General features: G+C 45.4%; 1 protein-coding gene across 4 annotated transcripts in view; it reads left to right on the top strand.

Annotated features, from left to right (window-relative positions):
- Positions 1-13,092, top strand: part of LOC115901043 (cytochrome c oxidase assembly factor 1 homolog) — a 51,753-nt gene extending 38,661 nt beyond the window's left edge. For 3 of the 4 annotated variants that reach the window (XM_030943334.1, XM_030943336.1, XM_030943337.1), the window contains exons 3-6: positions 5,074-5,176; positions 7,955-8,106; positions 10,000-10,076; positions 12,552-13,091. In XM_030943334.1, coding sequence (XP_030799194.1) covers positions 5,083-5,176; positions 7,955-8,106; positions 10,000-10,076; positions 12,552-12,648 — 420 coding nt within the window. In that variant the 5' untranslated portion in view covers positions 5,074-5,082 and the 3' untranslated portion in view covers positions 12,649-13,091. Of the gene's footprint in view, positions 1-5,073; positions 5,177-7,954; positions 8,107-9,999; positions 10,077-12,551 lie in introns of all 4 variants that reach the window. The other variant, XM_030943338.1, reaches the window with a different exon arrangement.
- Positions 13,093-14,668: the final 1,576 nt, after the last annotated feature.

Raw genomic sequence — 14,668 nt, 5'->3', positions numbered from 1 at the left:
ACTATTTCAAAGGTGTCTAAAAAGATGTTGTACCTGTTTAAATGCCAGAATATGTGTTTTCAGTGCATCTGAAGAACAACCAAGGTGGAAAAAGAAAAGTATTAATCCTACTTTTGGTTTGACTGTGAATTAAGCAAACTTTACTGCAAGTTTCTGTGGTCTTGTTGAAGGCACTCTGTACATGCAAAGTCTTTGATGCTTCTGAACATGCAGGCAGGGTCAAAACTTTGTGCTGTTACCTCTCATAAATGAGGTAAATAATATGTTGAGGCTATTTCCAGAAAAAAAGGGGAAAATAATATGCTGAGATCCTGTCAGAACATTTCTGCTGTACTGTCCTGTCTTGGGTGAGAGTACTAATGATGAAAGGATGTCGTAGACAGTGAGTGTCAAAAAGATGTCTAAAATGTTGTCCTAGCATCTTATTAGGATAGAAATTGGCTTACACCCAGATGCCTGCTTTATGGATCTTAGAAGATCAATGGATGGGCAAGAAAGCAAGAATGTGAAATACAAGTGTGTGCTCGTGTGTGGTTTGCCTGACATTCCCCTCGTCTCCTGTGACTTCCTGGGTGGTTTGCTGAAAAGCTGTGCCCAAGGCCAATTAAAAACCCACCAGCCCAGGGAGAGTTCCATTGCGGAAGGGTCAGCAGCAATTCCAGCCTTGAAGTTAGATGCTCAGATTTGTGTTCAGGTCTCTTGATAAATTTTAATTTAATTTAATAGTAGTCTTTTGAGGCACCTATTTAGTGTGTCAGTCCAACACCTCAGGACTGCAGTTGTTCAAGGTGGTTTAAAGGCTCCCGGTTGCTTGTGTTGGTGTCCTGGCACTATATTGTCCTGGCCAGGTGGGTAGGCAGTGGCCCAGATTGAGACAGGCAGCAGTGATCACACCGAGTTTGTGCTGATCAAGTTGCTTCTCTCTTGTTTCAGAGCAGTATTATTGTTTGCTGTTTGGTCTGTAGTAGTACCCAGAGGCTAGAGATGCTGGTGGAGTTTCATAGCACCAGGAGGAAGACAAGGACAAGGAGAACGAGGAGGAAATGCCTTCCCCAGAGAAGCTACAGCCCCAGCTCCCTTGCTCAGTTCCAGGGAAAATAATGTTTATGGTTGGTGAAAATACCCTTCTTCTCCAATACCTGCCTTAGGTGGAGGTGCCCAACAGCAACCAACCCAACAGCAACGTCTGCCACACAAATTCAGAGACCAAACAGAAAACTCAAATTTGCCAAAATAAGGGAGACTGTCTTAAGCCAGCCTATTTTTAGAAGATCCTCTGTGGAGAAAACAAAGTCTAATTTAAAACAGCCTTTACTGTTGCAGTAACTCACCACTTCACATGTGACCCTGGAAGTTTCTTAAATCTTGTTAACAGCCTGTGTCCCACTTAGCTTCAAAGTCAAGCCTTGTCCTCCAAATCCTGCTATTTTTAAGGCACAAAGTGAACATCACTATTACTAGGGTATTCTACTCTTTAACAGTTATGTTTTGAGAATGCTACTTACAACGATTTAAGGTCTCTCCTTGGTAACTGTGGATTCAGTGTTTTTGTGCATGCTAATCTCCACTTAATCTTTCTTACCACTGCAAATAACATGGAGGAAAAGATGTCTTTGGAGAACAGCATAGCTTGGAAATTGTACTTTTTTCATTACTGGCTGTTGAAAAGTCTGTTTTTCCACCAATTGACTTGCATACTCTTTTAGAGATATAAGGGTTCTCAGGGGAGATCACCACAGATAGCAGCATGGACTTCCTCCTTTAGAGGCAATTGCATGTTGTATCTATAAAATTCTCTCACATACTTACAGTTCATCCCTTTGTGGCAAATGAAGTGGAGGGGGTTTGGTCCTTCCCTGTGAGAGTCTCTACAGTTTGCAAGCTGGATGTCATGTTCACAAAGGCTCAGGACAGGAGGCACACCTTGGGCATGACTCTGCTTCCCTTCCTTAGTGAGCCACTCCCATGGCACTTCAGCAGAGCAGCCAACAGAGCAGCAGACACAGTTGGCCACAGGACAGAAATCCAGCTGACAAGTCCTTGCAGACAACAGATCCTTAATATATTTTTGTCTTCTGCAAGCTGTCACCATTCAGAAGTCATTGGCATCTGTGTGCCAAAGGATGCTCAAGGCTGCAATATTCAAGCATCCATTCCACAAGGGACCAGGATGGCAGGGAAGGGAAGCAGCAGCCCCTCTGTGGGGGATGCTCTGGGCTCCAAAGTCAATTCCGTCCTTGGTTTTGGAGGCTGGCAAGGAATTCTGGGATCAGTGAGAGGGTTTGCAGTCTTGAGAGGCTTGTTAAAATGTGTAGCTCTGAACCCTTTCCCACAGTATGCTGTCATAGGACTGGCTTGGGAAAACAGCTGAGAAACAAGTGGGACCAGAGCATCAAGAGCTAGACAGGTCCAGCCCATGGGCTTCCAACTGTGACTGAAAATGAGCAATGGAGACCTTGGTGCACAACTTGGGTGCACCTCAGCTCTCCACATCTCTGCCTCAGCAGGAGCAGCAGCAGAAGACGGCTGTGGGCAGGGGCAGCACCTTAGGAGCAGCCAGGTGTGCTGCATGGGGCAGCAGTGCTTAATGGGATCACCACTGCTCAGCTGCCAAGCTCCCTTGCCAGATGGCACTGTCTCCGCACTGGAGCGGAGGTGGTGATGAGAGTGTGTGTGAGCATGTGACTGATCAGCAATACGCTTTTCTTACTTTCCAGGCATCTCCCTTGTCTGGGTGTGAGCAGACCGTGAGACCTAACAAACCTCAACCCCACTGACAGCAAGTTTGCAGAGCCTCTAATTTCCGGTGTTTACCAGGCAGGTCCCCTGAGCCTCAGTCAAAACCTCACTGGTGGAAGAGCTCCCTGTCTTCCCACCCTTACTCAGCACACTGCCAGCAGCACCCCCCACCCCCAGACATTTGCATTCAATTACCCTGAATTTCATCACAGAAAGAAAATTTTGCCTGGCCACAACTTTGAAAGGGTCAAAAACAAATGCCTCAGGTCACAAACTGTTATATCTGATCCTCCCTCCAGATTTACCATGGGGTTTTTCTCCCCATCCCTGTTATGTGGTGTTGGTGTCAGAGCCTTCTCCTGGCCAGATGAATCTTATAAGAAACTTGGTTGTTAATCAGATTTTGCGGGAATTTAAAGAAAGTTGCAAGCACAAGCAGACGAGCAGGAAGTTCTCACTGTCCTTGTGAAATGACTACCACTGTTTCTCTGTAAAACCACACTTGCACATTTCCTCTACTGTAACTTCTCATGCCATTCAAGTTCCCCAGGGGAAATAAGAAGGCAAAACTCATCAGAGAAACAGATCAGGAGTGAGAGAGATTGATAGCTGACAATACTAATGGCACAGTGTAGGCATTTTGGGGCATAAAATAGGCATTACATCCACATACCTATCTGGGTTGCTATCACTACTAGCCAGCCACAAATCTGAAATTATTTAAATTGTAGACTTAAATACTAAGGGTTCTTAAAAATCAAGGAAACTAGTTAATAAGGAAAGCATTCAGCCTAGGAATCGCATGCATTACAACTGAGTGCTAATGCCAGCAGGGCAGGAGATGAAATTTATACCTGAACTGCATTCACAGTTTTGTAGAATCATTGAATATGCTGAGTTAAAAGGGACCCACAATGATCATGGAGTCCAGTTCCTGTCCCTTCACAGAACACCCCAAAAATCATACCAGGTGCCCAAGAGCATTGTCCATACTCTTCTTGAACTCAGACAGGCTGTGTCCACTTCCCTGGGGAGTCTGAGTTTCCCTCAGTTTAGAGCATGCAAGTGTCAGCACGAGGACATGTCAGGAGAGTGGTGAGCAGAGGGAGGCTGCCCATGTCACCCTGACCTGGCCACCACGGGAAGAGGTTCTGACTCTTGTCTCTCCACCCTTGCTGAACTGCGGTTGTCAGGTGAACAATACCTGACTAACACATACCTGAGGGATGCTAGAGTTGGTTTCCACAACATGGCTCAAACAGTCTTGCCCGGGTCACATTTCTGGTTACATTTTGGTTTGGGCCTTGGTTTATTAATTGGCTCTCATTGAGCGTAGCACTTCAGCCGCAGTGTTGTGTGACGAGTATTGTGGTGTGAAGGCTTTGGGATTAGAAGTCCCGTACAGCTCCCCCAGTTATTTATATGCCTGTGTGCCAGTCGAAAAAGAAAAGCTTTTTGCTATTTTTTTTAATTGCTGTCAAGACCATTCCTCCCTCCCATCCCAGCTCCAAGAGAATTGAGAGCAGAAGCCAATACTGAGATGCTTGTTCAAGTCCTGTCCTGCCACAGCCTGAAGCAAAGTGCTACGCCCCCAGTGACAGCTCAGCTTGACTCCTACTAACCTGCTGTGAGCAGGAGCATTAGCTCAGTTCTTCAGTCCCCCTCTTGCACAAACTGTGGAAGTGTTTCTTGTTCTGCTGGGTCATGCATTCAAATGTCAAAATTGTGACTCATTAAAAGGGCAAGTTTGGGCAGGGGGTTACAGGAAGGAAGAAAAACAGCTTGGAAGAGACTTCCTGTTTATCCACAGCTTGGGAAAAAATTGACACAACAGAATACACACACCCTGGCTCCATTATCTTTGCTGGCACAGTGCTGGCTTGGCTCTGTCCCTTGCCACTCAAGGCCAAATGCATCCCTGCCGCAAGCGTGTTTACTTGAGAGGAGTTTACTCGAGAGAGAAATGCGGTGCCCGGAGCCTGAATGCTCGCAGTGTGCGACCAAACACGCGGGCACCGGGAGCCCCTGCCACAGTGCCACAGCTCTGGCTCCTGGCCACGCCAGGGAGGTCATTTTCTTCGCGGCAATTAGCGAAGTGGTGGCATCACTAAAAGGAGTTGAATAAACACATTCAGCCCAGCTGGGTTCCCGGTTTGCTCTGTTCTCACCACTCTTCCTTCTGGGCGCATGGTGGGGCCCCAGCAAGCTCGGGGCCTGTACACTGTGCTTTCATTCAGGCCTGGTTGGAAAGGGCTTTTAGGAAAGAGGAGGAGGGGGGAAGTAACCCTTTGGCTTTCTTCTTTTACAACAACTGTCTTCTCTTTTTCTTTTCAGGGAGGAAAAATGCCAGCTTCTCTGAGAAAACTGCAGCAAATGGCTGTTTTCATGGGACTGTTCAGCGGCGGGGGATGCCTTGTGATGTACAATCTTATGCAAAGCAAGTCTTGGTGTTGTTAGCAACCTTATTTCTCCTCTGCCCCTTTCACTAGCTTTTGTGTAGTGGGGAAAACAGCAGCATGCGAGTTGTGAGAAGCAGATGAAATTAGGAGAAGAGCTTCTGGGTTCTGCCTCTGGGGGCTTCACTATTTTCATCCTCAGGGCTTTTGCTCTCCCAAGATCTGCTGTGTGCATTTCCAGAGGCACATATTGCGTAGGGAGCAGGCTGTTGTGGTCAGAAGAAAGTCTGGTTTTTGGGGGTTTCCTGAGGGTGATGGTGAAGTGAAAGCTTCACCTGCAGTAATGCAGGTTTCATTTCTTAACTGGGAGTTTGTAACTGGGCAGTAAAAGAGGACCATCTGTGAGAAGGTGTTAAAGTCTGGCTGTTTTGTCTGTAAATCTCTGTGTGGTGCTGGCCCTTAAACACAACACACCTGTGAAGTGCTAAGAAATCATGAGTTTCTCCTCAATGAAGTACAGATTAGAGCAGTCAGCCCTGAGAAGACCAGGACAAAGAGAAAAGCTAGACAGGTGATGTTGCTGTTTATATCTAGTTGTTTATCTCTAGTTGCTATGTGTCTTTGGCCAAGAATCCACATTATTAGTCCAAATTATACATGTTTATTTTTTCTAAAACTGCTTTCAGATAGTTAGCATCAGAGCAGAAGTAAGCTTTGCCTCTCTCTCAGGGGGTGCCATAGGCCTCTTGGCTCTATGCCTCTCCCTTGTTGGTGCTATCAAATGGTATTGCTTTTCACCTACCCTGATACCAAAGGATGCTGCCAGAAAAAAGTGTAGCCAAGCCTGTTTCTCAAGCCCTCAGATAAGCTCTGAAACCTCCCCTTCATTTTACACATATTAATAACAAATCAGACAGGGGTGGAAAGCAGGCTTTAATTTTAGGCAGCTCATGCCCCCAAGCTCTGGAGTACATGACAGAAATATGATCCTTATGCTTTAAAATATTGAATCTGGCTTTAACAAGGACATTAGCATTTTTTAATTTTCAGCTTCAGCGCTGTTAGTCCTCCCTGTGCTACACAGCAAGCCTGAGGGCTGGTTCCCCACGTGCCTTGTCTGTGCAGTCAAGTGGCACATGGCAGTGGCTACTTCTGGCCCTCTTGTAATTTCAGTTGCCACTAAGCAGCTGCCTGATAACTCAGCCAGGCTGCTGAAAGGACATTTTCTGCAGCCAGGTGTGTCCTTCTCTATCCTCTCAACAGCCACAGGAGCCACACTTAGCGCCTTCCTCCCTTGGCTCACACCTGGGGCTATCCCAGTGCCTTCTGCCCAGTGCATAGAACTGCCCCATACATGGACTACTGAGTAGCAAGTGGCCTCCATAGGGGTGGGAGCAGTGGGAAAGAATTCTTTCCCTTCCCTTCCAAATTTGCATGCACGTGGTCTCTGTGCAAGCTTGTACAAATACTCAGGTAATCCTATTTCTACTTACTCTCATCACCTCCACACCCTTTTTGTGGAAGCAGTCTGCTCAGCCAACTCCAGCATGCTTTCAGCTTCCCTGCCAAAAAATGTGGGGACAAATTGATTAGTTGGGCATTTAATGTCTAATGCATGAGGTGCTAACAGGGAACAGCTGAGTAGGAGCACCAGGAAATTAGAATCCATTTCTCCTCCAACCTGCAGGGTGAACACAACATACTTTTCACATGGTCTGAGTGGCTGTTTGCCATGATTTATAGGTACTAAAGGTCAGGCATGCTGCAACCCCTTTGGCTGGAGCTCCTTAGGATGTGCCGGGGGACACAGGAGGACCAACGCAGGTGACAGCCTAGCAAAGCTGTTTCTATGCCAACTGGATGCTCACAGGGGATGCCTCCAATTAGGGAGAGGGGGCAGCACCTTTCTGCCTCATGCTCCAAGATTAATACTGACAGGCAAGAGACCAAGAAACAAACCGTACATCTTGTTTTAAACCCTTTGAAAGGTGAAGGCAAAGTTACCAGAGTAGGATTTAACAACTACAAGCTCTTAGCTTAACTCTGCCCTTCTTGATGTCAAAAGACTGAAGTTAAGCTGATCTAGAAACTCCAGCAAGAAAACCTTAAAACCATTAATAAGCAAATCTCTGTCTCCATAAAGAGAGTCAGGAAGTCTCCAGCTCCTCATCTGTGGCCTGTCCATTTGCAACCATGGTACAGCATTTCACAGCCATACAGAGCAACAGCTGTCCTCCATGTGCAGTGCTGTTGTGGCTGCTTGACCAGTAAGTTAAGTGGTGCTTCTGAGTGCCTCCCTTCTAAGGTATCCATCAGTAGAGTTGTAGCTTCATGGCTGCCACTTGGAAAGCTGTACCAAGACCACAGCTAGAGTTCCACAACAGCAGCTGTTCCCCTCTCAATGTCTGCAAGATATTCTCCATTCTTAAAGTATTTTGTGTACCTCAAATAGAAAAAAAAATAAAAATAGAATTTTTATCAGAACATTTCAGATATTCATCCTTGCCCCTTTTTTCCCCTTCCTTTTAGATAACCTACAATTGCATGAAAAGTGGGGAGACACAGCCGTAAGCTGAGCTGTAGATCAGAATGGAACAGGCTATGTTCAGAGCCCTCTTCACTTAAATGAGCTGTATAACATTTTCTTCTCTGATGTAAGGGTGTGTTTCCTCCTTTAGCTAAATTTCTCCTAATTAATAGTTTTGGACTGTATTTCAGGGAGGGTGTGGTAGTCTGAAGAAAATGTCTTTTTCTTTTTTATAAAGCTTGTTTTGATTTTAAGTGAACAGTCTCCTCACTACCCTGTTTCTGTCAGCTAGAAAGTTTTGCCAGGACCCAGTATTACCAGCAAGCTTTGGAGCAACTGAAGAGCAATCCTGATGCCCTGGCAGCCCTGGGTGCCCCCCCTCTTAAAGTTCACAACATCCACCTGGCAGATGGGAGCAATCACGTGGACACAGAAAGAGCGCAGGTAACTCTGGGCGGCCGGTGTCACAGGGTGGCTTCCCAACATGTCAGGTGACAAGAGATCAGCCAGGGGATTTTCAGCGGCTCATGAGTCACCTGGGGGCACTGAAAGGCAGCAGGATGGAATACCAGTTGATCTGGAAGAGGAATGGATTTCCAGAGCATAAATCAACTAGCACAGAAACAGCAAGAGCAGCATCTCCATGTTGTGCTGTATAGGCCCATCACACAATGCCAAGGAACCTCTCAAGACAATCAGTTCTCCCCTCACACTGTAAGCTACAAAGTCATTTTCAAAGATGTATCATATCCAGCTTTAAAATAGCACCTGCCTTTCTTTACCCCCCAGATATGTCCCGTGCTAGTTTTTAGGGCTTTATTGAGAGCAGCTTTACAGCCCCTTACCAGCTATGCTGTGGTACAGCATAAATGGTGTGGTTTTTAAGAGCACCTGTAAGCTTGTGTCATTGAGAACAGCTGCCCAGCCTGAGACTGAGCATGAGGGTTACTCAGTGACTGGAGAATGCTGTGCTGGCTGCTGAAGTATTGCACAAGGTTGCCTTGTATCAGCTGAGGGCTGGGCCCAGGCAAACATTGCAAACACAAAAGTCCACTTCCACTTGGCATTGATGCCTCAAGAGTACTTTGGTGTTTTTAGCCCTAAATCCATGACTGGCTGCCCTTCCCTTGTTTTGCTAACACCAAGTGCCCCATGCGACCTCTCCAGGTCCTTCACTAGGGTAACTCATCACATTGGAATAATTTTGTTTTTACTGGTGAGTAGTTATGAATGCCAGGGACTAAGCAAGGGCATTAAGGAATGGATCAGATGGCACAATGAAGGAATGTAGCTATCAGGGTAAAATCAAAAAAACCCCAACATTTAACCAGCTCACATAAAATTACTTTTCCATTTCACTTCAGCCAGGCTGCATTTACATGATACCCTGGACCAAAACATTTCCCATGTTTCATAAATTCCACCAGGGAACATATCTAAGGGAAAAAAGTTGTGCAAAACCCCACACAATCTCATATACCGACTGAAAAGAAGATAACCTTTCCCACGGGTGTTTTCCTATGTCACTGTTTAAGAATGCTGGTCGCTTGGGTGACTCAGGATGAAGTCAAACCCTGCCTTCTACTGACCTCACCCAAGACACAAATCACCAACTTTCTTCTCTGCTTTTTCATGCTCCTAAGTATTCATGTTCTCATGAAATAAACTGGTTAATCATCATTATACCACAGGTCGATTTACTGACTTCACAACATTCCCAGCTCCTGGGTCTGTTGGCAAACACCTGGCATTTTCTCTGTGATTGCATCACCACCAGCAAATGCTACACCTCAATCATTTCTTTTATTCAGACATTAGATCCAGTGCAATTGGCCATGGTTGCTGCTGCAGCTCCAGCTTTGTTTGTTAAACAGATAAATGATAACATTTGTGACACTGAAAAAAAAAGAATCACTGAACACCTCATTGCCTCAGTGTGTGTTAAGGGACTGACATGAAGAGGATCTCAACCTATAGGCTTGTAATGGTTGTGGGAAGCTCTGACAGTTCAGGTCACCTCTGGATGACCACGCATTCTGGTAAGGAAAGGTGTTTGCTCATAAATATTTCAGGGAGCCAGTGGTTTTCCCTGGGGGTTGCAGCTGTAACACGGTACATTCTTTCAGCAGAGAGAGATTAATGCATGGCAGAGCAGACATACTTGTATAGCCACACACGTGTTAGCTGTTAGAAAAGATCAGTCCAATTCTGAAATACAGTAAAAAAAAAAATTATAATGTTAAAAGTTAAAAAGGTGTGAGCTCTTTGACTGGAAGGAGTAAATGTCTGTTTCATAATAAGCTTTGCTGAATCTCTAATGTGCTTTTACATTTGCAGATAAAATTACCAGTCTCTGGAACAAAATCAGCGGGCTACCTCTACATTAACGCGGAGATGGACCACTCCCATCAGTGGTGGGTACTGGGGGCTGGCAGGAGAAATGGGAAAAAAGTGGTAGGGGGAAAGAGTAGAGCAGGATGTTTGCTTTAGTCATCTGTGATGCTGAGGTCATGCACACAGATTGAGCAGAAACTCGTATCTGTAGGTCTTATCAAAGGTTATTATTTTCTTTAGGACAAAAAGGTAAGTTAGTTGAGAAATATTTTGAATCTATCTCTCTGAATGTGAATAGAAGAGGAACTTGAGCCATTCCTTTGTGTTGTGTTCTGCAAACTGTAGCTCAGTACATATCCAAATACTGTGAGCCAAGGTAAAGCATGGTCCCCTCCCACCCCACCTGCCCACAGAGGTGCAGAGGCTGTTGAACAGCAGTCCTAACTCTGGTCTGCTGTTAGAGATTGCAGTAAGGGAATCACACATTATATCGCAGCTATACGAGGTGAGCTAAAAACAGCATTTGTTTTTCTGAGCTATCCGAGAAATATGGTCCTTATTGTTAAAAAAAAGTACTAGAACAGATGCATTATAGTAGAAGGATACTCTGATACCATATCATATAGAAGTGACTTTACATTTTCATAGTACTGAAGCCTGAAAACCTCCTTTGTCAACAGTAAACTGATTTCTGGAACTGAGCAAAGAATTACTACATGAACTCAAAAGTTTGACTAGATGCAGACCTCTTGTTAGGTACTTCTGTTAGCTCTGTTTAGAAATCGAAAGCTACGAACTTTACTCATCTTCCACCAGCCATATGGTGATGTTTTCTATTCATAATTAGATGAGCATGACTTACTGGATTTCTCTTCTGAGTAAGTATGGGAAGGAAGAGAAAGGCACTAGGCTGGGACTAGAGAAACTCAGTACTGGACCTGGCCTCCTTCCAAATAAACAGGGATAACCCCAAGGGTCCCCAGCCCTATTTCTTGTGCACCTCACTTCCCTGGTGCCTGAGCTCTGATCTCCTCACTCCTCCTTAGCCCCTCCTCACAGACAATTCCCTGTTATTCCTTGTTCAGAGTTACTGTGAAGATAATTAAGAATTGCAAAATGTTAAACTACAGCAGTACATACTCATCTCTTGTAGTTTTGTTTTAAAATGAGCTCTTTTTACATTTCTGCAAATCTAAGGGAAAAAAAAGGCATCTGTTTGTAAAAGGATTTGTGGCAGATAAGTCTGTCAGACTCCACCAAATCCACCCACGTACAGGGTCCTGTGTACAGCTTCACATGGGGCTGAGTCAGGACTTGGTGCCCTTGCACCCCACTGAGGAACTAACAGCAGAATTGCTAGGAGTAAGGAGCAGGTAAGCAGGCCATCCTGGTGGGATGCTGCAGAGTTCATGTGTGCTTTTCCAGGGCAGCTCTCACACTGATAACACACAGAGCTAAATGGCAGCAGGAGTTGAGTGCTCTGTGCAAGAGTAGCTGAGGCACAAAAGCCACTGAAATGCATCTGACTCTGAGTGTGCAGACTGTCCATAGTGTTTTATTTATTACATAAAAGAGAAGACAACTGAAAAAGAAATTTTGGAGTCTGTGAGCTTGTTTGGTCCAGGAGGAAGTGGCATTCACCCAGAGGCAGGCAGTACAGGGATGGGGAGAGTGCCCAGAGGCAAGGGCAGCCAAGGCACTGCAAAATTCCTCTTGCCTGCCCTGAAGTGACCAAGAGAAGGGCTGAGCCCCCAGGCCACACTGTGGGGAGCGAGCAGGTCACCCCTAAGCCCGGTTGCTCGGCCTGGGTTGGGGGTGGGAGCAGAGGGCTGCTGAGCAGAGCCCTGCTGCAGACCCATTGCACAGAGATGCAGCAGCTTAATTACCTAATTGTATGTACTCAACACTGACTCCAGCAAAAGCAGAGCTGGGCCAGTGCCAGGAGCTTTTGAAAAAATCCTATTTTAGTGCCCCAAAATAATAGTCCTTTCCAGCTGGAAAAGCAGCATGAGCAGTTTCTCAGAAGTGGGTTTGGAGCAGAGCTTAGAGGAAGGAACAGGCTCCCCCTCAGTCTCCAACAAATGCAATTTTCCTTCTTAGAGTAACCACTGTCGTACCCTGTCAGGTTTTCAGCAGTCACATTGAGCAATCACACAGTGTTCAAACTCTTCCAAGCCAGAATAATTCCTTAGCAACACTGTCTGGCTCCAAGGCTGGAGAGGAGTGGAGCAAGGAATGCACCCGCAGGATGGAGAGGAAAAAAGGCACCGGGTCAGGGAAGGAATGTCCTAAGAAGAGCTGGCAGGTTTTTATTTGAATTGCGGCGAATAGGAACATGCATACCAGATCTTTAAATCTGGGCTATGCCACGATATTAGGGAGAACAGCTTTCAGAAGCTGGCGCTCACAAACCAAGTTTTAAAACACTTGAGAGAATTTTTAAAAGCACTGAATGTGTGGAATTATTTGTTTCTCTGAGCCAGCTGTTTCTACACTGACTTGACCATGTTAAAAGTGATTGCTACAAGTTAAAAATCTTCTTTGGTTTGTGTCAGCTGGTGCCTTCAGGATGTCACCTTGAAACTGCGGGATGGTCAGAATATTCCCGTTTACCACTCTCCAATGGAAAGCATTGGTGTGCAAGAAGGCTAAAAATCAGGGACAGCTGCATCTCCGCCTCCCATTGAGCCAAAGGAGCCATTAATCGATTGCATCCTGCTGTGTCTGTGAATGTACACAGTTGTCACAAGTGACAGTTTCACTTAAGCGGTGCTCTCAAGACAATTTTCTCTCCAAGATTTACCTCATTATTGTTGTAATTGTAATTTCTTTCTTTTGCTGGTTTATTCACGTGTTTAACAGAAGCCTAAAATAAATATCTTGCATAAGAGTTGCTGTTGCAGAGAAGTCATGTGTTATGCCCTGTGTGTGCTGGTATTATGAATTTGAAATAAATAAACAAACTGCCAGGAAACTGAGCTTTGTTTTACAGTGGCAGACCAAAGTCAGGACAAGTCAGCTTCTCAAAACTTTGAGAAGACTTGCTGCCTCAGTTTCCCCCCATTTCTCAACAAGGTCTTGCCTAAATCAGGAAGGATGAAGCAGCAAAGTTGAAGCTCAGCAGCAGCACCCTCAACTCCACTTATGAGGTAGATTTGGACATTCACAGTTATCATTACAAAAATCATGAGATCCTGAGGCCACTCAGCTTAGGAATTCCAGGAAGAGACTCCCTGCTCACACTGAAGGTTACTGAGAAGAAGCCACTGCTTCACACCAGCACTGTCTGACAAATTCTGGAGAGGACATTCAGGGGGAAAAACACTCAGGAGGGTGCAGAACAGATGAAGGCACTGCCATGGTTTCCTCTGACTATGACAAGAGATTTTGACTGTGCCATCAGGTAGAGAATTTCCCGTCACCAAGCAAGTTGAGGAATAAACAAAACACCCCAAACTAACAAAAAAGCTCCCCAAATCCAATTAATTTCCAGTCCCATCCCAAACTGCCTATGCAAACAATTGCAAAATTTAAGGCACAGTCTGAGGTACAGAAAAATACAAGTAACTGTCCTGTCTGTAGCAGGAAGTAACACAGGAGCCCTTAAGAACATCCAGACAAAAGAGTGTTTTGAATTCACTGTAACAGAGATGCTTAATCTCTAGATTAAGAGAGGCTGTAGCTAAGGATAGCCCAGAACTTATACCACTCCATTCTTGGTTCCTCACCTCTCCATCTCTTCTTCCAAATTTGAGTCCAAGGAATCCAGCAAGGACAAAGGCACTGCAAAGCTTTTCAAGAGCCATCAGTATTAGATAGAGAAGGGAGAGGTAGAGCAAAGAATTTTAAGAGAACAGTGAGCATTTTCTTGTTTAACAATGACCCAGCCAATTGGGCAAGGTGGCTTTTGAACAAACCTGAAAAGCAAATGCCTAATTAGAAAGGAGATGCTGAAGAGCCACAGCAAAGGCATCTCGGATAAACAATTTTAGAATGAAACAATACATGTGTGCTTTAGTTTGAACTTCACAAAGAGCTGTCAGGATGAACAGCACTTGTGAGACCTGATCCAACCCACATGAAAGCCCAGCACATCAGGGAGAGGATTAGAATTAATCAAAAAAAGACAGCATTGCCCAGCTTTAAGATTGCAATTGCTGTTTACTGGTTTCACAAAACAAACTACAAGCCAAATCAAATTTCATATGATATGAAAACATTAACCTTGCACTACCACTAGCTAGAACAACACCTCAGGGATATGGAGATCTGCTGGCCACCTGGTGCCTCAGACCTTGATCGCCTCTAGTTTTTGGACACTGAAGAAGTTTGGTGGGAAATCAAACAGCTGACAAGTAAAAGCCAAACCAACCACTTCCCATCTGTCAATTACCACTTCCTTGGCTGCAGCTTTGATTTGTTGCTCATCTGCGAAGATACCATGGCTGTGGAGAGGAACCCCAGCCTGTTCAGTCCCTCCCTGTGTCTGCACTGGGAGCATCTGGCGCACATTGCCATTCCTCTGCCTTTTGTCACTTCTGTATGCTCAGTGAGCCTGCGACCTGCAGCGGCTGCAAAGTCCTCAAGTGTCCAAGAAATCTGGCCACAGCCGCTCCAGCCTGCAGCACAGCACTTGCTCACCACCTCCCTGTCCCTTGAGCTGGCACACACA

This window comes from Camarhynchus parvulus, chromosome 2 (assembly GCF_901933205.1).
Source record: "Camarhynchus parvulus chromosome 2, STF_HiC, whole genome shotgun sequence".
Classification (NCBI taxonomy): domain Eukaryota; kingdom Metazoa; phylum Chordata; class Aves; order Passeriformes; family Thraupidae; genus Camarhynchus; species Camarhynchus parvulus.
Note: the sequence above shows the minus strand (reverse complement) of the source record. Positions and strands in the feature narration are given on the sequence as shown.